This window comes from Spermophilus citellus (genome assembly GCF_964194105.1).
Source record: "Spermophilus citellus genome assembly, chromosome: 15".
NCBI lineage: Eukaryota > Metazoa > Chordata > Mammalia > Rodentia > Sciuridae > Spermophilus > Spermophilus citellus.
This window is the reverse complement of record NC_138195.1, coordinates 47129914-47155704: the sequence shown is the minus strand read 5'-3', so window position 1 is coordinate 47155704 and position 25791 is coordinate 47129914. Positions and strand designations below refer to the sequence as shown.

At 36.6% G+C, this 25791-nt stretch overlaps 1 protein-coding gene across 15 annotated transcripts in view; it reads left to right on the top strand.

The window, feature by feature from the left end:
- The window catches only part of USP54 (ubiquitin specific peptidase 54), a 133750-nt gene that overhangs the window by 51143 nt on the left and 56816 nt on the right, over positions 1-25791 (top strand). For 5 of the 15 annotated variants that reach the window (XM_081267818.1, XM_081267810.1, XM_081267820.1 and 2 more), the window contains 2 exons: positions 10864-11428; positions 13923-14015. In XM_081267818.1, coding sequence (XP_081123944.1) covers positions 11282-11428; positions 13923-14015 — 240 coding nt within the window. In that variant the 5' untranslated portion in view covers positions 10864-11281. Of the gene's footprint in view, positions 1-10632; positions 11429-13922; positions 14016-25791 lie in introns of those variants that run through there. The other 10 variants (XM_081267826.1, XM_081267825.1, XM_081267823.1 and 7 more) reach the window with 4 other exon arrangements.

Below are 25791 nucleotides of genomic sequence, written 5' to 3'. Positions count from 1 at the left end.
CAAAGTAATACAGGGTGTTTTGAAGTCATAAATCCCAGGAACTAGGTAGTAATGATAATTAAATATGAGAATTTATGAACAAGTTTATTTATGTAGAGTTTATTCAGTAATAGTAAAATATAGGTTGCTGTATCTTTTTTAGAGTTAAAAGCAACAGTGATAAGACTATGATAGACTTTCTTTTCTTTCCACCAGGATTGATTACTCTGTACATTTTTGAAATTTACCAGAAACGAGTAAAAATGGATAAGGATAATGATAGTTTCTGCAGAAAGACTTTGGTAGTAAGCAATAATTTATTCCAGAGGCTGCTTCAGGATACTATGAGCCTTTTGGCTGCTACTGCTACAGCCAGAGCAAAATCAGTCAGGCAATAGGCTGTGGAACAGTTTTAATTTAAATTTGGATAAATTTGCATGTGCAACTTAGTTGCCATTTTCAGGTGGTAGAAATTCTTTATTTTTTAATTTTATCTTTTTATTTTTTGGTACTGGAAGTTGAACTAGGGGCACCTTAGCCACTGAGACACATTCTAGTCCTTTTTATTTATTTTGAGACAGTGTCTCCCTAAGCTGCTTAAGTCCTTTCTAAATTGATGAGGCTGGCCTTGATCTTCTTGCCTCAGCCTCCTGAGCTGCTGGAGTTACAGGCATGTGTCGCCATACCTAGTTTATTTTATTATTTTTTTAAAAATGCATAATACATAATAATTGGGTTTATTTTGACATAATCGTGTATGGTACTTGATTTGCTCTATTTCAGTCCCCAGTGCCTCCTCTTTTCCTTCCTCCCTCCCTCCCCCTATTTCCCTTCCCCTACTCTAGCATTCTTCTATTTATTTATAAGTGGGTGATGTTCTTTTTTTTTTTTAATAATTTCAATCCTTTGAGATATTCTTGATGATTTCTTTCCTCCCTCCCTCCCTCCCAGGATCAAACCCAGGGCCTCCGGCGTGCTAGGCGAGCCACAACCCAGCCCTGACTGTAAGGTTTTTATTTTTTATTTTTTTTGAGAGAGAGAGAGAATTTTATTTATTTATTAGTTTTTTCGGTGGACACATCTTTGTTTGTATGCGGTGCTGACGATCGAACCCGGGCCACACTCATGCCAGGCCAGCGCGCTACCGCTTGAGCCACATCTCCAGCCCCAATGGGTGATGTTCTTAAGCATCACATAATTAGCATAAAAACCAAGCAAGATTCTTTTTTTTTTTTTTTTTAGAGAGAGTGAGAGAGGGGGGAGAGAGAGAGAGAGAGAGAGAGAGAGAGAGAGAGAGAGAGAATTTTTTTTTTTAATATTTAATTTTTAGTTCTCCACGGACACAACATCTTTGTTGGTATGTGGTGCTGAGGATTGAACCCCGGGCTGCACGCATGCCAGGCGAGCGCGCTACCGCTTGAGCCACATCCCCAGCCCCCAAGCAAGATTCTATATTAAAAACTTCTATATGAACAACTTTAGGAACAAATTGGACAAATAATATGTATTTAGTTTTTTTGTTGTTTTTTTTTTTTTTTTTTTTTTTTTGGTCTAGTATCTAAAGGTAGTGCTCCTGACTGCATTTGCACAGAACTGTCTCACTAGAATTTCAAAATGTGATATCCCTTTAAGTATTTATATTGATAATGAGTCACATTAATATTAGAATGTCTTGCCTTATAAGATGAAGAGATAGTATGGAAAGTTTAAAATATATATATTTAGAATTATTCTTTTTAATTAGAATTGCAGTTTATAAATAGATGGGATATATGGCAAATTAAAGAAACTATAAAATCCTGTGATAATAATCAAGAATTAGAATATATCATTGTTGGCTTCTGACCTTCACATATTCCCCATTCTCAGATGAGGTGGTATATAGCCCCTAACTGTCTGAGAGTAGAGAAGAGAGAGGTACCTGGAAACATTGGTATATTAGAAACATTAATTGCCCTTGAAATTAGGTAAATTTAGGAGTTCAGAAATGGGAGAAATCCCTTTAGGCTTGGTTGGTCAAGGAAGGTTTCACAAAGAAACTGTATTACCTAGAGGGGAGGAAGGATAATGAGCAGCCCAAGTAGGTAAAACAGAATTAATGAGGTCATAAAAATGAAAAAAAAAACACATTCAGAAGAAAGTTTACGTAGGGAAACAGGAGAAAAATAGAAAAGGTAAGTTAAGGCCAGATTGTGTTATTGAAGATGAGATTTAAAGTTCAGACATTTTCTGTAGAGGAAGGACCTGGGAAAGTTTTTTATTGAAGATTGAACCCAGGTGTGTTTACCACTGAGCTACATTTCCACTACCTTTTTATTATGAGACAGGGTCTTGCTAAATTGCTGAGGCTAGCCTCTAACTTGAGATGTTCCTGTCATAGCCTCTTGAGTTGCTGGAATTACAGACATGTGCCAACGTACCTAGCTGTTCTTTTTTAATTGATTCTTTAGAATGTGTTTTCCATTTATTTATGTATTTATTTTGGTACTGGGGATTGAACCCAGGGCCACACACATGTGGGCAAACATTCTGCCACATAGATACATCTCTATCCCTTTAATCTTTTTTTTTTTTTTTTTTTTTTGAGATAGGGTCTTGTTACTTAGTTACCCAGATGGGCCTTAACTTGCCATACTCCTGTCTCAGCTTTGGTCACAGGCATATGCCATTCTGCCTAGCTAGAATGTGTTTTGCTTTATTTTTTTTTGGTACTAGGGATTGAAACCAGGGGTGCTTAACCATTGAACCATATCTTATCCCTTTTTATTTTTATTTTATTTTTCAATTTTGATATGGGAACTCCTAATTTTTTAAAAATCTTTGTCAGTTTACATAAAATTCACCTTTTTTTTTTTTTTTTTTTTTTTGCTGTAGAGTTCTGAGGTTGGTTTTATGTGTGTGTGTATTGCTGTGATTGAACCCAGATCCTCACACATGCTGAGTAAATGCTCTACCACTGAGTTACATCTCTGTCCCAAGTTGTGAGTTTTGCCAAATGCATATAGGTAGTTACATTACCACCATAATTAAGATATAAAATAATTAAAGGACTAGGGTTGTTTGTGACTTAGTGGTAGAATGCTTGCCTAGTATATGCATAAGATTGTGGGTTCAATCTTTGGTACTGCAAAATAAAACAAAACAAAGCATTATAGAACAACTCCAACACTCTTGTACTATCCCTTTGTGGTCAGCTCCTTACATCACTTAACTCATGGCTTATTTTTTTTTTTTTTTAAAGAGAGAGTGAGAGAGGAGAGAGAGTGAGAGAAAGAGAGAGATTTTTTTTTTAAATATTTATTTATTTTTTTTTAGTTCTCGGCGGACACAACATCTTTGTTGGTATGTGGTGCTGAGGATCGAACCCGGGCCGCACGCATGCCAGGCGAGCGCGCTACCGCTTGAGCCACATCCCCAGCCCCAGCTTATTTGTTTTCTGTTACTGTAATTTTGACTTTTCCAAAATGTCATATAAGTGAAATCATACAATATACAGCCATTTTTGCAGTGCTGGGGATGAAACCCAGGGCCTTGCACATGTTAGGCAAGTGCTCTACCACTAAGCTACATCCCTAGCCCCTATTTATTTTTTATTTTGAAACAGTCTTGCTCAGTTGTTGAAGGTCTTGCAGAATTGCTGAGGCTGACCTCAAATTTGGAATCCTCCTGCCTCAGCCTTCCGAGACTCTGAGATTATAAGCATGTACCACCTCTCCTGGTTATATCAGTATTATTTCCTTTTTATGTTACAGAGTAGTCCATTATATGGAGGTATACCATTCACCACGTGTGTTGTTTCTAGTTTTGGGTGATTTTATATAAAAAGCCACTATAAATATTTGTGTATAGGTTTTTGTGTGAATATATGTTTTCATTTCTTTTGGGTAAAATATTTAGGATTGAGACTGCTCAATCATATGGTAAAGGTATATTTAATATTAAGTTAATTAGTAACTACATACTGTGTGATTTTGCATTTCTATCAGCAATTTAGGAGAGTTCCAGTTTCTTTGATTACTGTAAGCTCTTGTTATTAGCTGTTTATTTTGTTTTTGTTTTTGTTTTTGTTTTGAGGTAATGTCTATGTTGCCCAGGTTAACCTTGAACTTCTGGGCTCAAGCAGTTCTCCTTCCTTAACCTCCAGTGGAAGTGGCACTACAATCCCAACCATCATGCCTGGCTTAAATAATTAAAAATAATTTTTTTTTGGTTGTTGATGGATCTTTATTTTATTTATTTATGTGTAGTACAGAGAATCGAACCCAGTGCCTCACAAATGCCAGGCAAGCGCTCTACCACTGAGCCATAATCCCAACCCTGGCTTAATTTTGTGTTGGTCTTTAGTTATTTTATTAAGTGTATAGTATGTTTTTAATTAATAAGTATATAGTATGTTTTTAATTTCTATTTCCCTAGTTATTCGTAATGTTGAATATCTTTCTATGTGTTTGCTGCCTATCTTTGAAGTTCTGTTCAGATCTTTTGACCATTTTTTAAAAATTGGGTAGTTTTTCTTATTAAGTTTTGAAAATTTGCTCTCTTTTTCTCTCCCTGCCTTTCCACACACACTTGTCATTTTTCTGTCTTGTGATTTGCAAATATTTTCTTTCAATCTTTGGCTTGTTTTTATTCTTTCTTTATTTTCTTTTATGGATAATGCTTTTGTTGTTGTATTTAAGGAATTTTTGCCTAATTATATTTTTTTCTCCTGCTTTTTTGTAGATTTTATAGTTTTCTGTTTTTAATTAAAGACTATGATCTATTTCGAGTTGTTTTAGTATAAAATATAGGTATAGTGCATGCCTGTAATCCCAGAGACTCAGAAGGCTAGGCCAAAGATATTGCAAGTTTGAGGTTAGCCTCAGCATTTTAGTAAGACCCTCTCTCAAAAATAAATGAAAAGGACTGGGGATGTAGAGCACTCTTGGGTTCAATCTTCAGTGTTTTTTCCCCCACAAAAAAAGATATACGGTATGAGTCAAGGTTTAGTTGTTTCTTTTTTATTTTTGTACCTGGGATTGAACTCAAGGGTGCTTAACCACTGAACCACATCCCACAGAGTCTTGCTGTGTTGCCCAGGGTTGCCTCAAACTGGCAATTCTTCTTTGTCAACCTCCCAAGTAACTTTGATTACAGGTGCACCACCACACCCAGTGCAAGGTTCAGTTTTGTGCATGTGGGTGTCCCAATTATTCCAATAATATTTGTTGAATGTGCTTTCTCCATTAAATTGTCTTGTTTCCTTCATCAAAAATCAGTTGACCAAGCCAGGCATGGTGACACATGCCTGTAATGCCATCAACTCAGGAGGCTGAGCCCATCTCAAAATTGAAAAAATAAAAAGAATTGGGGATATAGCTCAGTGGTAAACCACTCCTGGGTTCAGTCCCCAGTACCAAAAAAGAAAAAAAAATCCATCCTGGCATGGGCTATTTAGCAACATCTTGTCACAGAATTTTAAAAAAGGCAGGAGAGGGTTGCTGGGGATGTAGCCAAGAGGCAGAGTGCTTGCTTAGTATATGTGGGGCCTTGAGTTCAGTCTCCAGTCAGGGGTAGGACAGGGAAGCTATCTTTATGTGGTTGTCTTTTTTTCTTTTTGAGAGAGAGAGAGAGAGAGAGAGAGAGAGAGAAGAGAAGAGAAGAGGAGAGGAGAGGAGAGGAGAGGAGAGGGAGAGAGAGAGAGACTTTTTTATATATATATTTGTTTTCAGTTTTAGGTGGACACAACATCTTTATTTTATTTTTATGTGTTGCTGAGGTTCGAACCCAGCGCCCTACGCATGCCAGGTGAGCGCGTTACCACTTGAGCCACATCCCCAGCCCCTGTGGTTGTCTTTAAAGGGAAAAGAACTCATGAAAAAGAAATATTTGAAAAGCAGTAACAACATAATAATTTATATGGCCATTACTGAATGTCAGACATTAATACTTTGCATATATTGACTCATTTAAATCCTCACAATAACCTTTAAGATACTATAGATATCATTTGGAATTATTGATATGTGGAGTATACCAAGGAACTCAGGTAATTGGGCTGTTGATTTACCAATATAGGTGTTTTTTCTTTTTTTCTTTTCTGGGCAGTGCTGGGATTAAACCCAGTGTCTCAGGCATGAAAGGCAATTGCTCTACCACTGAACTGTATATATCCACAACCTTTACAAATATGGCTTCTTGAGTAAAGTGCTGTTTAGAGTACTAGAAACTAGAAGTGTGAAAAACTTCTGGTTAAACTCTTTGTATGTCTGACTTTCTAATGTTTGGGTTACTATTAGTTTAAAAAAAAAATACTCCCCCAACCCCCAGTGCTGGGGATTGAACTTTGTGTACATGGTAGACAAGAATTACATGTCCAGCCTTACATCCAGCTTTAATTACTCATAATGGGACTACGGTCTCTTCTTTAGAAACTGATATACTTACTGTTCATGGTTTTTCCATTTGATCATTGATGAGTTGAACCTGGTAATTTTTTGTAGGCCTTCTTAAATGTACTCCTTTTCCTTATAATAGGCTCAATTGTTTGCCTTTTAAAGTTAAGCTTCATATTTTAAAAATAATTGTGAAATTCAGTTCTTTCTCCTAGAATGTAGTTTGTTAACATATTATTCATACTTTGTGAGATCAATTATGCAATTATTTTTATGCAGTTAGAAAATATATCCTTGGTAGGTTACAACTTTCTGGTATTCTGAGGTTCCCAAAACAAAATTTATCTTTCTTTCTACCTCTAGTCATTGGGGCTCATTCATTCAGTGAACTCATTATTTATTCTTTGTTTTCAAATTTTCCAGTACTGTCATTCTTCTGCATCAGATCTCAACCACTGTATGTAATAGATATTCTGCCTCTGTTTTACAGACCCAGTAAACTAAGTTCAGGGTATTTAGTAATTTGTATGGGATTATACCACATAGTAAAAATGTGGAAATTGAACCTTGTCTTCTGTCTTCAAGTTTAGCTGTAAGTCTTCTTTGTGTTGTATTAGTCTTCATCATTTGCTTTTTACAACAACTTGACCTTATACTGTATTTTGAGCGCTCCCTCCCTCCCTCTCTTTTTTTTCTTTTAATTTTTTTTTGTTGTAGTTGGACACAATAGCTTTATTTTATTTATTTTTATGTGGTGCTGAGGATCAAACTCAGTGCCTCGAATGTGCATTCTACCACCGAGCCACAACCCCGGCCCCTCTTTTTTCTTTTTTTAAATGGCTTTATTGTGCATCTTTAAGTACCAACCCCCCTGCCCTTTTTTTTGAGGTGCTGGGAGTTGAACCCAGGGCCTCGTGCATGTGAGGCAAGCTCTCTACCAACTGAGCTATATCTCCAGCACCCCCCCACCTCTTTTTCTTAAAATATTTATTTTTAGTTGTAGTTGGACACAATACCTCATTTATTTTTACGTGGTGCTGAGGATTGAACCCAGGGCCTTGCACATGCTAGGTATGCACTCTACCACTGAGCCATAACCCCAGCTCTCTCTCTCTTTGAGATGGAGTCTTGCTATGCTGCCCAAGCTGGCCTTGTGCTCTTGGGGATCCTCCTGCCTCAGCCTCCCAATTAGCTGGGAATCCTAGGTGTACCACGCTTGGCTCTGAGCTCTACTTTTCATGGAAACAGTATTCAAGCTTCATTCCATTTTATTTTATCCTCATACTTTTTTGTTCTTGTCTTTTTCTTTTTTTGTATAGAAATCTCTCTGTGTGTATGTGTAAAAGTATTTCCTTCCTTTCTGAATCATTTGAAAGTGAGTTGCAGGCATGCTTTTTTATCCTGGAATACTTCAGTTTTGCCTGAAAAATTCTTTTTTTTTTTTTAAGTATTTTTTTTAAGAGAGTGAGAGGAGAGAGGAGAGGAGGGAGGGGAGGGAGGGAGGGAGGGAGAGAGAGAGAGAGAGAGAGAGAGAGAGAGAGAGAATTTTTTTTTAATATTTATTTTTTAGTTCTCGACGGACACAACATCTTTGTTGGTATGTGGTGCTGAGGATCGAACCCGGGCCTCACGCATGCCAGGCGAGCGTGCTACCGCTTGAGCCACATCCCCAGCCCTGAAAAATTCTTTTTAAGAGCAGATTTTTAGAGCAATATAGATTGAACTGTAACTTACTTGCTCATATATCTTCAGTAGATGGCACTGGAGAACAATTATGCTATTTGGTGCTGGACCTAGAGCTGAACATTTCATTTCAAGTGAAATGTTTTTGTCATTGGTATTTATCTAGAACATTTTTACTGACTCTCCTGCCTTTTTTCTTTTTGGCTCTCACCACTAGTTTCTGACACACCTAGAGCTAGTGTGAGAACTTATTGCCTTACCCTACATAATGCTACCATTCAGAACCTAAGAATCCTTTTTCTGCTACTGTCTTTTCCCCTTTGCTCCCAGTACTCAGGTGTGTGTCATAGGGCAGGCTGAGTTTCAGTAAGCTCTTAATGTGGATATTGGAAACCCCATCTGCCTGCCAAGTTCTTTTGGCTCTGAGCAAAGTAGAGGCTTGGTACTTGTCATTCCTTTGCAGCAGTTGAGCTGAAGGAATGCTGTACAGCTTGTTTAAAGTTCCTTAGTGGCTTTGAGTGGGGTGTGTATAAGGGTGTGTGTAGAGATGTGAGGGTCTTATAATCTGTGTGGGAGAATGTGGCTTCTTTCTCGGTGTCACGTAAATCAGTAGGCACATGGTAGACAAGTGCTCTAACGTTGAGTTACATCTCCAGTCTTACTTTTAGCTTTAATCACTTGTAATGGGACTACTGTACCTTCTTTTTTTTTTTTTTTTTTTTTTTTTTTTTGAGACAGAGAGAGAGAGAGAGAGAGAGAGAGAGAGAGAGAGAATTTAAATATTTATTTTTTAGTTTTTGGCGGACACAACATCTTTGTTTGTATGTGGTGCTGAGGATCGAACCCGGGCCGCACGCATGCCAGGCGAGCGTGCTACCGCTTGAGCCACATCCCCAGCCCTACTGTACCTTCTTTAGAAATTGAAATACTGTTCATGTTTTTTTCCATCTGAATCATTGATGAACTGACCCTGGTCATGAGTGCCTCCTTATGATTAGCACTGTGATAGAAGATTTTGGAATAGTATAATAAAATACATAATTGACAGTGCATAGTGAAAACAATTCTGGCTCTGCCACATACTAGCTTTGAATTGGGCAATTTAATGTCTTTAAGCCTCACTTTATTCTTCTGTAAAATTGAACTATTAATATCTACCTGATAGGGCTATTGTGAAGATTAAATGAAGAAGTGTATAGTGTTTAGCAGATGTTTGACACTGTTATTATTGTGTTTCATGTAGTCATATTCAAGACACATGACTGATACCATATAAAACAAATGGAGTAATAAAACACAGCGAATAATATGACAGTATGGTGTATAATCAAATCCTTTGTGATGTGTGACGATTATAATCGTCTGGGAATTTAGAGAAGAGAAGGAACAGTTTTGTGCAACTATCTAATATTCTTGTGAGTTTTTCCTCTGGACTTGCTACGGACAATTTTAGGTTCTTTCCTAGAATGTATTAAAATGTTAAAGCCTTTTTTTTTTTTTTAAAGTGGTGCACACAGTGGGAAGGAAGCGAGAAACTTGAATAACTTTAGAAATTTATCACTTAATGTTTTTATTTTTTTTTTCTTATGTGGATATGCAGGTAATAGGAAATCTTAAAAGCTAGAGATTAGATGATTTCCTTGCAGGAAAAGTGTTTGCTTTGATATTATTCACTGTTGCTTCATGGACATTTTAGTTGAAAACTATAGTTGGCCTCAGTGAGCCCTTCTGGTATAATCTAATGATTAAATCATTCGTTACTCAAATTATCTCTCTGATCCTCTGTCAGAAATCATTGAATAAAAAAAAATCAATCAATCAAACAGAGGGTGGGAGGAGATTTAGTTCTGTTGGATGTGGTGTTAAGAAATGTGGTTTACGGCTGGGATTGTGGCTCAGCAATAGAGCGCTCACCTACCACGTGTGAGGCCCTGGGTTCGATCTTTAGCACCACATAAAAATAAATAAATAAAATAAAGATATTGAGTCCAACTACAACTAAAAAATAAATATTAAAAAAAATGTGGTTTACTTTCCAAGAGTGTTTCTCTGAGATGCGACATCTTTACTCAGAACAAGAGTCCAGATAGCTAACTTATCCCTCCCACTTTTAGAGTTTTTCAAAACCATACACATGGAAAACACTTTTTAAAAAGTGCTTTACTCCAAACATCCAAAAGAAATGTAATTCTAGTTTGGAGTGTGCTTACCTAATGATTTTTTTGTTTGTTTTATTTTTGTTAGCCTGATTCTGGAACATTTTGTATTATTAAATTTTTATTCATATCAACTCATCAACTTTCTTTTCCTTTAAGAAAATTTCAGAGAGGTTTCCCAAGAAATTAAAACTGTTTATACCATTTTTTTTTAAACATTTGAGTGTTTCTCTTTTTTTTGTTGCTGCTGGTACAGTTTTTTTTTTTTCCTTTTTCTTTTTTGGCATTGTTTGCCAAGGTTTCAAGTTTATAGTGAGAGGTGAGGCAACGTTGATCTTGGCAGAACAGTACAAAGCCAGTAAAGTCATTAAGTGACGCAAGCTTTTGATTTTTTTTTTCCCCCTTTCTGTTGAAGCTCTCTGGCACAGCTGGCTATTCTAGTTCCAGAAGAAAAGAAACATTCTGAAGATCTGGTTGGGAAGCTAGAAGAAATTTAGGGCACATTAAAAAGAAGCAACAGAGAATAACAACAACAAAAATTCTTAGCTTTTTGAGATATTTGTCAGTTGTTCAGAAATTGAGTTTTTGCAGTAGAGGATGATGGGACAAGGCAGTGGAGGGCAAGGAGGGTTATGTTGGATTCCTGCTTATCTGTCTGCCTCTCCTTCCAGTTGGAAAAAATCTTCAGTCCATAAGAAGCATTATAAACAAGACTGAAGAACATGTCTTTTCCTGATTTTGGATGCTGCTGGAGTTGAGGATTACGTCCATTTCACCAGGACTTTTTGGAGGAAGTTCAAGAAAAATAGAAAGAAGCAATACTAAAGAACTTCTCTACATTAATCCTGTGCTTTGTTACACTTTGGACAGTGGGGCAAGTGACGGATAGCACCATCATCTGGACCTAAGAGGCTACATGAATTCCTTGAACTACATATTTGATGTTTGGAAATTTATAAAGTCAAAGTGTTTCAACATAAACTCACCAAGTTCTGGATTCTCTATCTTTTGAGGATTTCAGCAGATAAAATTTACCTGCCCAAAAGATACAAAGTCTTCTCTGTGTTTTTAGGCTAAATGTGAACAGTTATGTCTTGGAAAAGAAATTATTTTTCAGGGGGCCGTGGCAGTGTCCAAGGGATGTTTGCACCTCGAAGCTCAACCTCCATAGCCCCCAGCAAAGGCCTCAGCAATGAGCCTGGGCAAAATAGCTGCTTCCTCAATAGTGCCCTGCAGGTAAGAGTAATTTTTTTATTTTTAGTGAACAGTTAAGTTTTTGTTTGCTGATGTTATGTTTCTGGTACTCTTTTAAATATAATAATTGACAGTGTGAATCATTTTTTTAAGTTTATCAGTGTGATCTTAGGCAGGTCTTTTTATTTTTGGAATTCCAATTAACTTATTTATAGAAATGGGAATAATAATGATACTAGAAACAACAGTAAGTATAACTACTGCTATTTACCTACTTAAGTAGTATTAATAGATCAGGTGATCTTTCTACTTGCTTATTAACTTTTATCCTAAATAGGATACTACTGTTTCCTTTTTGAGACAAGATGTCTTATCACCCTAGTTGTATTTCTCTAGTACAGAGAACAGAGTTCTTTCTACAAGTTAGAGACTTGGACACAATATCTTTGTTTAAACAATTTATTTTTATGTGGTGCTGAGGTTCAAACCCAGTGCCTCACAGGTTCGAGGCAGGTTACTCTACCACTGAGCTGCAGCCCCAGCCCCTGTTCATGTCTCATATTCATGTTCTCTAAAGAATGGAGTTCAGTCTTTGTTCTCTCCTTCATCTTCTCTCTCTCAGCCTTCCTGTATTGGCTCATGATCATTGTGTCTGGTTAAATATGCTTGAAAAGAGCTAGAGGAAAGTAAATTCCCTAAGGTAATTATCTACCCTAGGTGTTCCCTTTTTCTCTTGCATGCCACTTTAGTGGTCTCAGAATCTCAAAGCTTCTCCTCTGCCTATTCAGGCCCACAGAGTATTTTGTTTATCCCCTCTGGTCCAATTCTCAAGTAATTACTTTCTCTTCTTTTCTCTCTGTTATTGTAAAAGTAAACAAAGTTTGCTATCCAAGACAATTACACCTGTGTGAAATTATTAGCATGATGTCTCAGATTTAGTAAGAAAATAGGTTGCTATGAGAGAAGAAAAGATAGCACAATATATTTGCTATAAAGGATCCAGGACTAGGAAATTAGGAGACTTGGATTCTTATTGTAGCACTTTTATAGACTAGCTGCATGACCTTGTACAGGTAATACTGAGTTTCTCATTCATAATACAAGAATCTTGTAAGCTTATCTATATAATAAAAGTTTTATACACTTTCTCAATTTTCAAGTTTTTATTTGGAAACATTAAAAAATTCTATGTTGTCAAACCTATAGAAAGAGCTTAAGTGTTTTTCCTAAAATTTCAGATAGTTAGATAAGGTTGATTAGATTTTTTCTCCCAGATAATACATAGTAGTTTTTTTTTGGGGGGGGGTACCAGGGAACTCAGGGGCACTCAACCATTGGGCCAGATCCCCAGCCATATTTTGTATTTTATTTAGAGACAGGGTCTCACTGAGTTGCTTAGTACTTCACTTTTGCTGAGGCTGGCTTTAAACTCCTGATCCTCCTGTCTCAGCCTCCCGAGCCCCTAGGATTATAGGCATGCACCATGGTGCCAAGCTATCCCTAGTTTTTTTTAAATTTTAAGATAGGTCTTGCTAAGTTGCCAAGGATGGCCTTGAATTTATGAGTCTCCTTCCTCACTCTCCCAACTGGCTGGGATTATAACCATATGCCACTGTGCCCAGGTTGTATTAGAATTTGTCTGATGTTTTTGTCACGATTAGACTGGGGTAATGGATTTTGAAGAGGAAGACCATAGAAGTAAAGTATCATTCTTTTACATCATATCATGAGTTCATACTATGAATATCATTTATCATTGTTGATATCACTATTATTTTTTATCCTGTTGACTTCAAGAGATCACACCTCAGAAGTTAAAAAATTGTGAATTTTTCATACTGTAGTCCAAGCTGCTCCTCCTACTGTTTTTTCTTCTTCCTCCACCCCACTCCCAGTCCCTCACACATGGTAGGCAAGCACTTTCTCACTGAGTTATATCTTTAGCCCTGTTTATTTTATTTTGAGACTTACTAAGTTGCCCATCCCAGCTTTGAATTTACAATCCTCCTGCCTCAGTCTTCTCAGTAGCTGGTGTTATGGATGTGAGCCACTACAGTTCAAGCTTCTATTATAAGTTTTAAAATATATTTGCTTTTCTTGTGTGGACTATTAAAATAAAATCTATATTCTACAGTGTTTTCTGTTTTTCCTTTGTGGTGGTGGGGATCAAACCCAGGACTTCACACATGCTAATTGAGTGCTCTACCATTGAACTATATACCTAGCCCTATTTCTGCACTTTCAATCTATAAATTTCTTCTTCAGGATCACATTTCATATATGTAATACCATGTTTTTTTTTCTGTATGACCTTTATTTCATGTTCAAATTAATGTTTTCTCCAAAATACTTTCATTTATCCTCATGTTATTTACCTCACCTTTTTTTGGTGTTTGTTTTAATATATTAGGATGAGCTTTTCTCTTGAGAATAAAGATTGCTTCTCCAATCATACTTATGTATGCTTTAACTGTTGAATTTAAAATTAAACAGTGGCTCTTTATAGAGAAATGAGGTGTTTTCACTTTTTTGCTAGGTTTTGTGGCACCTGGACATCTTTCGTCGTAGCTTTAGGCAGCTGACAACTCACAAATGCATGGGAGATTCCTGCATCTTTTGTGCTCTCAAGGTAAAATACTTCAGATTTGTTTCTTCCACTGTCTTTAGATTGTCAAATTGTCCATATTGAAGGGGTTTGATTAATTAGGGCAATGTCAGAGTTTGTTACTGAATTATCTGCCTGTGGTTTAGAGCAAAGATTGATGTGATTAGTTTTGTTTGCTTCAAACTAATTACTTTGGTAGTCTTTTTCTTCTGAACCTTTTTTCTTGTATAGCTCTATTTGACATGATAGGATTCTATTCAGGTGGGCTTCTCCTTTGAGTATTAACCTGAAAAAACAATATTAAATTTCACATTGAAAGAATAATTAACTAAGGGTTTTTAATGAAAGTATCTATTGTGTGTTAAAATTTTCCCATTTTGTAATGTTTACCATTATCACATTTAATAGATTCTTTTTTAAGAAAGAATATTTAGGGCTGGGGATGTGGCTCAAGCGGTAGCGTGCTTGCCTGGCATGCATGCGGCCCGGGTTTGATCCTCAGCACCACATACAAACAAAGATGTTGTGTCTGCCAAAAACTAAAAAATAAATATTAAAAAAATATATTTATTTTTTAGTTACCTTTATTTCTATGTGGTGCTGAGGATTGAAGCCAGGGTCTTGCAAGTTCGAGGAGGCGAGTGCTCTACCGCTGAGCCACAACCCCAGTCCCTAGATGTTGAGAGCCACAGCCGAAGGGGCCCCAGCAAACTTCCAGCTGCCAGCAAACTTCCAGCTGCCAGCTGATTGGCTCCTCTGCGGTGATGCTCATTGGGTTGTTTCCCCGCCCTTTCAGAACATGGAGCTGCTCATTGGGGGACTTTTTTTTGGCTCCGCCCATGTGACCCAGCCAATCGGCCTCAAGATACCTAGTAAGAATAGTGTTAGGAGAATAAGATAAATATATCCATAATAATGGACCTTCTTGCCAAAATACTCCTGTAGGAATATTTTTTGTTGGTAGTACAATAAATAATAAAGGCAAACTTATGTCAATTCTATCCAAATGCATATTTTCCATATATGTTTCAATGATTTTTAATGCCTTTCTTGCTTCAGGCGTTAACATTTGGGTTGAATTTGGATCTGATGGACCTTTTAGAATATCAAATAAAGGTCCTAACTCTCCTGTTGGTATACCTAGATAAGGCCTTATCCAATTTATGTCTTCTAATAACTTTTGAAAGTGGTTAAGTGATTTGAATTGACCTACTCATATTTGAATTTTTGGTGGACAGACCATGGTTGAGGATATTAGAACTCCTAATTAATTAATTGGAAAATTTAATTGTACTTTATCTATTGCTATCTCTAGATTATGATTTTTTAATAAGTTTGTAAGTGTGGCATAACATTCTAGCAATGTGTTTTTATCTTTGTGTGCTAATAATACATCATGCATATAGTGAAATATTTGTAGTTCAGGATTTTGATTTCTAAGTGGCTGGATTACTTTGTTAACATAAATTTGACACATAGTTGGGCTGTTAGCCATCCCTTGAGGGAGTACTTTCCTTTCATATCTCTGATCAGGACCTTCATGATTCAGTGCAGGGATAGTAAATGCAAAACGTGGACTATCCTCAGGATGAATTGGAATTGAAAAAAACCAAATCTTTAATATCTATAACTAAAACACACCAGGTTTTTGGCAAAGCAGACAATTGAGGAATCCCTGATTGAGCAGGTCCCATAATAACCATCTCATTATTAATGGCTCTTAAATCTTGCAATAATCTCCATTTTCCAGATTTCTTTTTGATGACAAAAATGGGAGTATTATGGGGAGATACAGAAGGCTGTATATGTCCTTCTGCTAATTGTTGTTTGACTAGGTCATGGGCTGCTTGTATCTTTTCTTTAGTCAGGGGCCACTGAGGAACCCATACTGGTCTTTCTGATTTCCAAGTAATTTTTATTGTCTCAGTGGTCCCTTCTGAAAATCCAACCCATGTCTGTCCGTTACTTGATCTATTTGTATTGGTGCTGCTATACCTTGTTCTTGTTTTTCTAATCTTTTTCCTTTCCTAAAACCTTGTATGTCTCAACAGGAAACAATATCCTGATAAGTGAAAAGCCTAAATCTAAAACTGATTTTATGGGGTGGAGTTGTAGCTCAGTGGTAGAGCGCTTGCCTAGCACATGTGAGGCACTTGGTTTAATCCTCAGCACCACATAAAAATAAAAAGGAATAAAATAAAAGTATTTAAAAAGAATAATGTTACAATATAACCCTAACTTATTAAAATTTTCTTTTTGCCTTTCTACATCAAAAGCGCAGGGTGTTTGGAAACCATATATTAATAGTGATGATATCGGAGCTAAATATGAATTTTAATATACCAAATCCTTTAAAAGTTGACTGTAATATTCCTTATGTGTCCATTCAGACAGAAATGCATTCAAAAGAGCATTTGACCTGATTTTCCAAGTGGTACATTGATTGATATTAAGTATCTTATTTTAGATAACTTCAGTATCCCCTTGGTCAACAAGACCAAGAGAAGTCTGATTTGTGGTATTAAAACTATTCTAGGGAGATACTTTCTAGGTAGATGTTAATCCTGGAATGATTCTCCTGAAACTGGAAACTCATCTACAAAAAGGAAAGAAGGAATTATATATTTTATATGACCATTGACATTCCCTCCTGCCCCCCCACCCCTTTTTTGTGGTCCTTGGGGTTTAACCCAAGGGAGCTCTACCACTGAGCTATACCTCCAGCCTTTTTTACTTTTTATTTTGAGACAGGGTCTCACTAAGTTGCTGAGGCTGGCTCAAACTGGCAATCTTCCTGCCACAGCCTCCTGAATCACTGAGATTACTGGTGTGCACCACTTCACTGTCTTCTAACATTGCCTCTTTGACTAGTTAGAACTGTCCAGGAGGGATTGTGGAAAACTGTCTGCCACACTTGTTTTGTTTTCTGGAGGGACAAATTGTCAGTTTAATATAAATCGGTATCATATAACCCAGAGAGATGAAAACCAACCATCAGACTTTGCAGGTTACACTCTGAGAATCTGCTAGAACTGAGGAAATTTCTTCAGTCCCTTTCAGAGGAACAGTTGCTTGTGATGGTAGGTTAAAAGAACTTTGGGGATCAAAGACTATATTTTGGGTCTTTATAATCCTGGGGATGTTAGAATTCTCATTTTCCTTGGTACATTACTAAGCCAACTAAGATTTAGTGCTCACTTCGGCAGCACATACACCAACTAATTTATTTTCCTTATGTGCTTCTGTTTTATGTTGGGAGTATATAAAATACCGATTTCTTCCCCCCAAAAGTACTTGTTCGCCCTCCAGTGATATATATGATAATTGGGCTGTAGTTTGCACACATTTCATGCTTTAGATGGCATTGTTTGTATTCTTTTAATTTTCTAATTTTTAATTTGAAAATTATAAACAGACTTATAATGCAAATGGATTAATGTGAAAGTGCGAATGAGTTCAATTTAATTTCATTATTATTTACTTATTTTAAATAAATTTTAATTTATTAATTTTTTTTTTGGCACTGGGGATTTTTTAAAAATTGCTTTTATTTTTTAAATACATGACAGCGGAATGCATCACAATTCTTATTACACATATGGAACACAATTTTTCATATCTCTGTTTGTATATAAAGTATGTTCACACCAATTCATGTTTTCATACATGTACTTTGGATAATGATGTCCATCACATTCCACCATCATTGCTAACCCCAAGCCTCCTCCCTTCCCCTCCCACCCCTCTGCCCTACTTAGAGTTTGTCTATTCCTCCTGTGCTTACCTAGAGTTTGTCTATTCCTCCTATGCTCCCTCTTCCTACCCCACTATGAGTCAGTCACCTTATATCAGAGAAAACATTCGGCATTTGTTTTTTTGGGGATTGGCTAACTTCACTTAGCATTATCTTCTCCATCTGCATCCATTTACCTGCAAATGCCATGATTTTATTCTCTTTTATTGCTGAGTAATATTCCATTGTGTATGTATGCCACATTTTTTTTATCCATTCATCTACTGAAGGGCATCTAGATGATTTCACAGTTTAGCTATTGTGAATTGTGCTGCTATAAACATTGATGTGGCTGTGTCCCTGTAATATGCTGTTTTTAAGTCCTTTGGGTATAGAACAAGGAGAGGGACAGCTGGGTCCAATGGTGTTTCCATTCCCAGTTTTCCAAGGATTCTCCATACTGCTTTCCATATTGGTTGCACCAATTTGCAGTCCCACCAGCAATGTATGAGTGTACCTTTTTCCCCACATCCTCGCCAACACTTATTTTTGTCTTCATAATAGCTGCCATTCTGACTAGAGTGAGATGGTATCTTAGTTTTGATTTGCATTTCTCTAATTGCTAGAGATGATGAACATTTTTTCATATATTTGTTGATTGAATATCCTCTTCTGAGAATTGTCTGTTCGTGTCCTTGGCCCATTTATTAATTGGGTTATTTGTTTTTTTGGTGTTTAGCTTTTTGAGTACTTTACATACCCTAGAGATTAGTGCTCTATCTGATCTGTGAGGGGTAAAAATTTTCTCCCAAGATGTAGGCTCTCTATTCATTTCACAGATTGTTTCTTTTGCTGAGAAGAAACTTTTAATTTGAGTCTATTCCATATATTTAATCCAGGGACACTTTACCACTGAGCCACATCCCCAGCCCTTTTTATTTTTTATTTTGAGACAGGGCCTCACTAAGATGCTGAGGCTAGCTTTGAACTCATGATCCTCCTTTTGAGTTGCTGGGATTATAGGTATATGCCAGTATGCCTGGCTGAATTTAATTTTAGTAGCTAAGAAATTTAAATTATTAGAATCACCATAGTTTTTAATTGGTAGTCCTTCATTCAAACTATAGGGTTTCACTTTTTGAGAGAAGGGAAGAAATGATAAGTGTATGAAGGAGTAAACCTGGGAGGGACCATAAGTGCTTGGATTCTCCTGAGGGATCTCTCTTATTGTTTCCCACTTTAAAACTGTTTTTATAAAAACACTTTTATAAGTGGGGCACAGGGGCATATAATCCCAGTGACTTGGGAGGCTGAGGCAGAAAAATCACAAGTTCAAGGTTAACCTCAGTAACTTTTTTTTAATATTTATTTTTTAATTGGACACAATATCTTTATTTTATTTATTTGTTTTTTGTGGTGCTGAGGGTTGAACCCGGGGCCTTGCACATGCTAGGCGAATGCTCTACCACTGAGCCACAACCCCAGCCCCTCAGTAACTCTTAATAAAGCCCTAAGCAGGTTGGCAAGACCCTGTCACCAAAAAAGAAGGGGGGGGTGGCGGTGATGGAATGTAGAATGCCCCTGGGCTCAATTCCTTGTACCCCCCCTAAAACAAAATGAAAACAATAAGTTTATCATTAATTAGATTCTAATCAGTGTAATAAGACAAGAAAATTTAAAAAGAAAAGATATAAAGACTGGAGAGGAAGTGATTGACTATTAAAGAGTGAGAAATGTAGCTCAGTGGTAGAATGCTTTGCTAGCATGTATGAGGCTTTAGATTCAACCCTCAAGACTGGGGGGAAACAAAAGAAGAGGTGATTGAGTATTAAAAAAATTCTAGGACTGGGGATGTAACTTAGTGGTGGACTGCCAGCCTAGCATGCCTGAGGCCCTGGGTTTGATCCCTAGCAGTGAGAAAACACACAAAAAACAAAACAAACAACAACAAAAAAATAAAAAGAAAAGAAAAAAACATCCAAAGAGGCAAAGGAAGTGGCTCGCACCTGTAGTACCAGCTACTTGGGAGGTGGAGGCAGGAGGATTTCTGGTGCCCAGGAGTTCAAGTTCAGCCTGGGTAACATAGTAGACAACAAACAAAAGCTCACCTTGTTTTTGAAATTTTGTTATAATGGAATGATTTTGTTTAAAATTTGTGTGTGTCTTTTTTAGTTGATATATTCAAAATCATCCATGTGGGGGCTGGGATTGTGGCTTGGCAGTGGAGTGCTTGCCTAGCACATTTGAGGACCTGGGTTTGATCCTCCACACCACATAAAAATAAACAAAATAAAACTATTAAAAAAATTATCCATGTGGTATGTAGTTCCAGTTTGTTTTCATTATTATATGGCATTTCTTTTTTTATTTAATTTAGTTATACATGACAGTATAACTTTGTCTAGTTTAACCACCATTTGACCCATTATTTGTGTAAATAAATCAGTGTTTGTCCATTTTATTGCTGGTAGTCATTTGAATTGAATTGTTTCTAGGTTTGTATTTTTATGAACAATTTTGCTAAAGAGCATTCTTATACATATGTATACACATATCTTTTGTGTACATGCCCAGGAACAGGATTAGTGGATCATAAAATTTATATGTTTTTAACGTTTTTAGATAATGTCAACTGTTTTCCAGTATTTCCATATGTTTTACAATATGGTGGTATTAATGTGTATTCTGATCATCAGTTTTTCCTGGAAGCTGAGAAAAGTCAATTCTGAAATTTGTATGACAGTGAAAAATAAGACACTCCTGAAGAGTAATAACAAAGTGAACAACTTGCTGAATGTATTGGTCACAGTATTTATTTCTCATTCACATTACTTGTCCATTGTACATTAGTAGGGAAACCTTACAAATTATAATCAATTAACAACTCAGGTGATGTAGGAACCTAGCTTGACATGATAATAGCTTTCTTATTATCATGTATAACTGCCATTTTACCCACCAGCTGACTCTGGCATGCATTTTGAATCTTATATATTGGATAAATAAAATTGTTAAGATAGCCTCGTGCAGTCGTGCATGCCTGTAATCCCAGTGGCTAGGAAGACTGAGGCAAGAGAATCATGAATTCAAAGCTAGCCTTAGCAACTTAGTGAGGCCCTAAGTAATTCAGCAAGACCTGGTCTCTAAATAAAACTTTAAAAAGGTCTGGAGCAGGGCTGGGATTGTGGCTCAGTGGTAGAATGCTCGCCTAGCATACATCAGGCACTGGGTTAGATCTATTCTCAACACCATATAAATGTAAAATAAAGATAATAGGTCCACCTAAAACTAAAAAAAAATTATTATTATTATTATTTTTTTTTAAAGAAGGGCTGAAAGGGCTGGGGTTGTGGCTCAGTGGTAGAGCCCTTGCCTGGCATATGTGAGGCACTGGGTTTGATTCTCAGCACCACATAAAAATAAAAATAAATAAATAAATAAAATAGGGGTCTTGTGTCCATTTACAACTAATTTATATATATATATATATATATATATATATATATATATATATGTATATATATACATATATATATATATATAAATATAAAAGAGCTGGAGATGTGGCTCAGCGGTTGAGTTCAATCCCCAGTAATCAATCAATCAATCACCCCCCCCCAAAAAAAAAAACTATTAACATATATCAGTTAAGAAATAATTCAGGCATCAGTGGCAGGGACAAAGCACTTAGCTGACACCCCCCCTCCCCCGCTTTTTTTGGCCACATTCCCAGCCCTATTTTGTATTTTATTTAGAGACAGGGTCTCACTGAGTTGCTTGGTGCCTCGCCATTGCTGAGGCTGGCTTTGAATTCACAATCCACCTGCCTCACAGCCTCCCGACCTGCTGGGATTACAGGTGTGCCCCACTGTGCCTGGCAGTCTTTTTTTTTAAATAACTTTATTTTTATTTGTTTATGTTTTTATGTGGTACTAAAGATCAAACCCAGTGTCTCACGTGTGCTAGAAAAAGTTCTACCACTGAGCCACAACCCCAGCCCCATGTTAATAGTTTTTGAGAAAGCCTAGGTACATTCCAGTTGGCCATAACCTAACTTTGTCTAGTTTAACCACCATTTGACTCAACTATCCCTCTCCTTGGTCTATACCCAAAGGACTTAAAAACAGCATACTACAGGGATACAGCCACATCAATGTTTATAGCAGCACAATTCACAATAGCTAAACTGTGGAACTAACCTAAATAAAATACCCTTCAATAGATGAATGGATAAAAAAATATCCTTCAATAGATGAATGGATAAAAAATGTGGCATATATAAACAATGGAATATTACTCAGCAGTAAAAGAGAATAAAATCATGGCATTTGCAGGTAAATGGATGCAGTTGGAGAAGATAATGCTAAGTGAAGTTAGCCAATCCCCCAAAAAACAAATGCCGAATAAAATCTGATATAAGGAGGCTGATTCATAGTGGGGTAGGGAGAGGGAGCATGGGAGGAATAGAGGAGAGGGGAGAGGGGTGGGAAGAGAAGGGAAGGGGCATGGGGTTAGAAATGATGATGGAATGTAATGGACATTATTATCCAAAGTACATGTATGAAGACATGAATTGGTATGAATATACTTTGTATATAACCAGAGATATGAAAAATTGTGCTCTATATGTGTAATAAGAATTGTAATGCATTCCGCTGTCATACATAAATTAAAAATTAATTAAAAAAAGAATTACTCAGAAATACACACACACCCCTTCCTCCCGCTTTGGGGTGCAGGGATCTTCCTTTCTTGCTGCCCCCCAAGACACAGTGCTGTTCTTAATGTGCTAATAATTTGCAGTCTTGGATATTTGTCTGCCTCCTTCTTTGTTCTCTTTGCATACTCCACCTTTGGCGGCTAGTTCTTGGACACTATATTTTTCTGAATTAGGTACCAAAGCTGCAACCCTTTTGAATATTATTGGTTGCTAAGTTAGAGGGACAAAAAGTTCTATAGAATTTTGTGTGGGAAATTTAAGTGTTCAGCAGATCTCTTCTACTCACAGCTCATTAAGCAGAATGAATCATCTTGACCTGTTGAACCAAGTGGATCAGGAAGTATGATTCTTTAATGATACCTTGGGCAAGCAGTATTGATGATTACACTTTACCAGAGATCAAAATTTATAAAACGGTAGTAAATGTTACTTGTAGTACAACACTATTTATAAGTAAACAAATGGAATAAAATCAAGATTTCCGAAACAGATATATTAGAGACTTGCCACTTGCTTGTGAACCAAAGATAAAATGAACTTTTCAATAAACGGTGCTTAGATAATTGTTTACTCATAAAGGCGGGGGGAAGAAATTAGATCCCTACTTCATATTATACAAAATTTTTTTTTTAAAGAGAGAGAGAGAGAGGAGAGAGAGAGAGAGAGAATTTTTAATATTTATTTTTTAGTTCTCGGCGGACACAACATCTTTGTTGGTATGTGGTGCTGAGGATCGAACCCGGGCCGCACGCATGCGAGGCGAGTGCGCTACCGCTTGAGCCACATCCCCAGCCCTTATACAAAATTTAAAAAATTTTAGAACTATGAATTTAAAAATTGATACATTTTACTATAGAAAATTCAAGAATTTCTCTTCACAAAAAGACTCCATAGGGAGAGAATAAAGATAAGGCTATAAGCTGGACATAGCGGTTCATGCCTATAATTCTAGAAGCTCAGGAGGGTGAGGAAGCAGGATTGCAAGGTCCAGACCAGCCTTGACAATTGAATGAAATCCTGTCTTAAAATAAAAAATAAAAAGGACTTGGGATGTGGTTCAATGATAGAGTGATCCTGGGTTCAATCTCCAGCACAAGCAAAACAAAACAAAAAAGTGAGAGGGGCTATAAACTAATTGGAAGGAGAATACCTGTAGTATGTACAATCAACAAAGAATTAGTATCCAGTACAGAACTCCAGAGAAAATTTCCTATAAAGAATGAGTAAAAGATAATAATCAATAAAAGAAAAAGAATGAGTAAAAGATAAATGAGTCAAAAGAAAAATGGGCAAAAATATAAACAGGTATGTTTCAGAACAGGAATCTCAAATGATCACTAAGTATGTGTAAGATGTTTACCCTAATTAGTAATTTAAGAAATGTAAGTTAAAACATTCTTTTCAGGGGCTAGGGTTGTGGCTCAGTGGTAGAGTTCTTGCTCAGCATGCGTGAGGCACTGGGTTCGATCCTCGGCACCGCATAAAAATAAAATAAAGGTTATTATGTCTACCTACAACTAAAAAAACAAATATAAAACAAAAACAAACCCAATACTTTTCATGTTGATAGGAAATTAAAAATCTGATAAAATTAAATGTTTCCAAATAGGTAGAATAATGAGAATTTGTATACATATATTGTTGGTTGGAATATAAGTTAATGTCACTACTTAAGAAAACAGTTTGTCATTACCTGGTAAAATTGAACTTGCATATAACCCAGCAGTTCTATTCCTATGTAGGCATTGTAGAAGACTTTTTGATACATAATATCAGATATACTCAGGAATGTTGAAAGTAGCATCTCTAGTGATTACAGGAAAATAGAAACAACCTGTTCAAACTACTGTAGAATGGAATTTTAAATTATGGTTTATCCCCATAGTAAAATACTATATGGTAGCAAAAATGATGATTTGCCATTACATACATCAATTTGAATTAATCTCAGAAACACATTGAATGAAAAAAAATCAAGTCGGGCTAGGGATGTGGCTCAAGCGGTAGCGCGCTCGCCTGGCATGCGTGCGGCCCCGGTTTGATCCTCAGCACCACATACAAACAAAGATGTGTCCGCCGAGAACTGAAAAATAAATATTAAAAATTCTCTCTCTCTCTCTCTCTCTCTCTCTCTCTCTCTCTCTCTCTCTCTCTCTCCTCTCTCACTCTCTCTTTTAAAAAAATAAATAAATAAAATACAAAATAGGGCTGGAGATGTGGCTCAGTGGTCGAGTGTCCCTGAGTTCAATGCTTAGTGCCAAAAAAAAAAAAAAAAAAAAGAAAGAAAAAAAAGAAAAAAAATCAAGTCACAGAAGATGGTGGATTTAAGATACGGTTAAGCGCTTCTGGGTTCAATCCCCAGTACCAAAAACAAAACAAAACAAATAAAAACGGGTAAAAAAATAAACATTGTTTAGGGATACATGCCTAATAAAACTGTAGAGAAAAAGGTAGTGATTTTCATGAAAGTCAGAATAGTAGTTGTTCTGGAAGGTATAGTGAGAGGAATGTCATTATTTGGGGATTTTCAATCTCAATTTCTTAAATTGAGTAAATGGATACGTGGACATTTATTATTATTCTGTGCTATGTAAATAAATGTATACGTGGATATATAATGTTTGCCTCTTTTTTGTGGGGTGTGGGGGAGGGTACTGGGGGTTGAACCCAGTACCTGAACTGGCACTCTGTCACTGAACTATATCCCCAGTCCTTTAAATTTTTTGTTCTATTTTGAGACCAGGTCTTGGTAAGTTGCTTGCTTTGAACTTACTATTATCTTGCCTCAACCTCCCAAATTGCTGGGATTGCAAACATGTGCTTTGTACCTAACTGTTCATGCTTTATTTTTAGGGGGTGAGAGGGTACTGGGGTTTGAACTCAGGGGCAACCACTGAGCCACATCTCCAGTCTTATTTTGCATTTTATTTAGAGACGGGGTCTCAGTTTGTTGCTTAATGCCTTGCTTTTGCTGAGGCTGGCTTTGAACTTGTGATCCTCCTGCCTCAGCCTCCCCAGCCACTGGGATTACAGGTGTGCACTATTGTGTCTGGGTATTGGTGCTTTTTAAATAATGATTTTTATCATAAAATATAGAATAGTATTACAGTCATTCTAGAAAGCATACTATAAAATGTATAGCAGAGAGCTGGGGTTGTGGCTCAGTGGTAGAGCACTTGCCTAACATGTGTGAGGCACTGGGTTTGATTCTTAGCACTGCATGTAAAATAAACGTCCATTAACAACTAAAAAAATGTAAAGCATAAATCTGTAAATTGTCTTAATTCCATTTCAGTGTTAGTTCTCTTAATGCTCTCTTTCTACTCTGTGATATTTCTTGTAGTAAG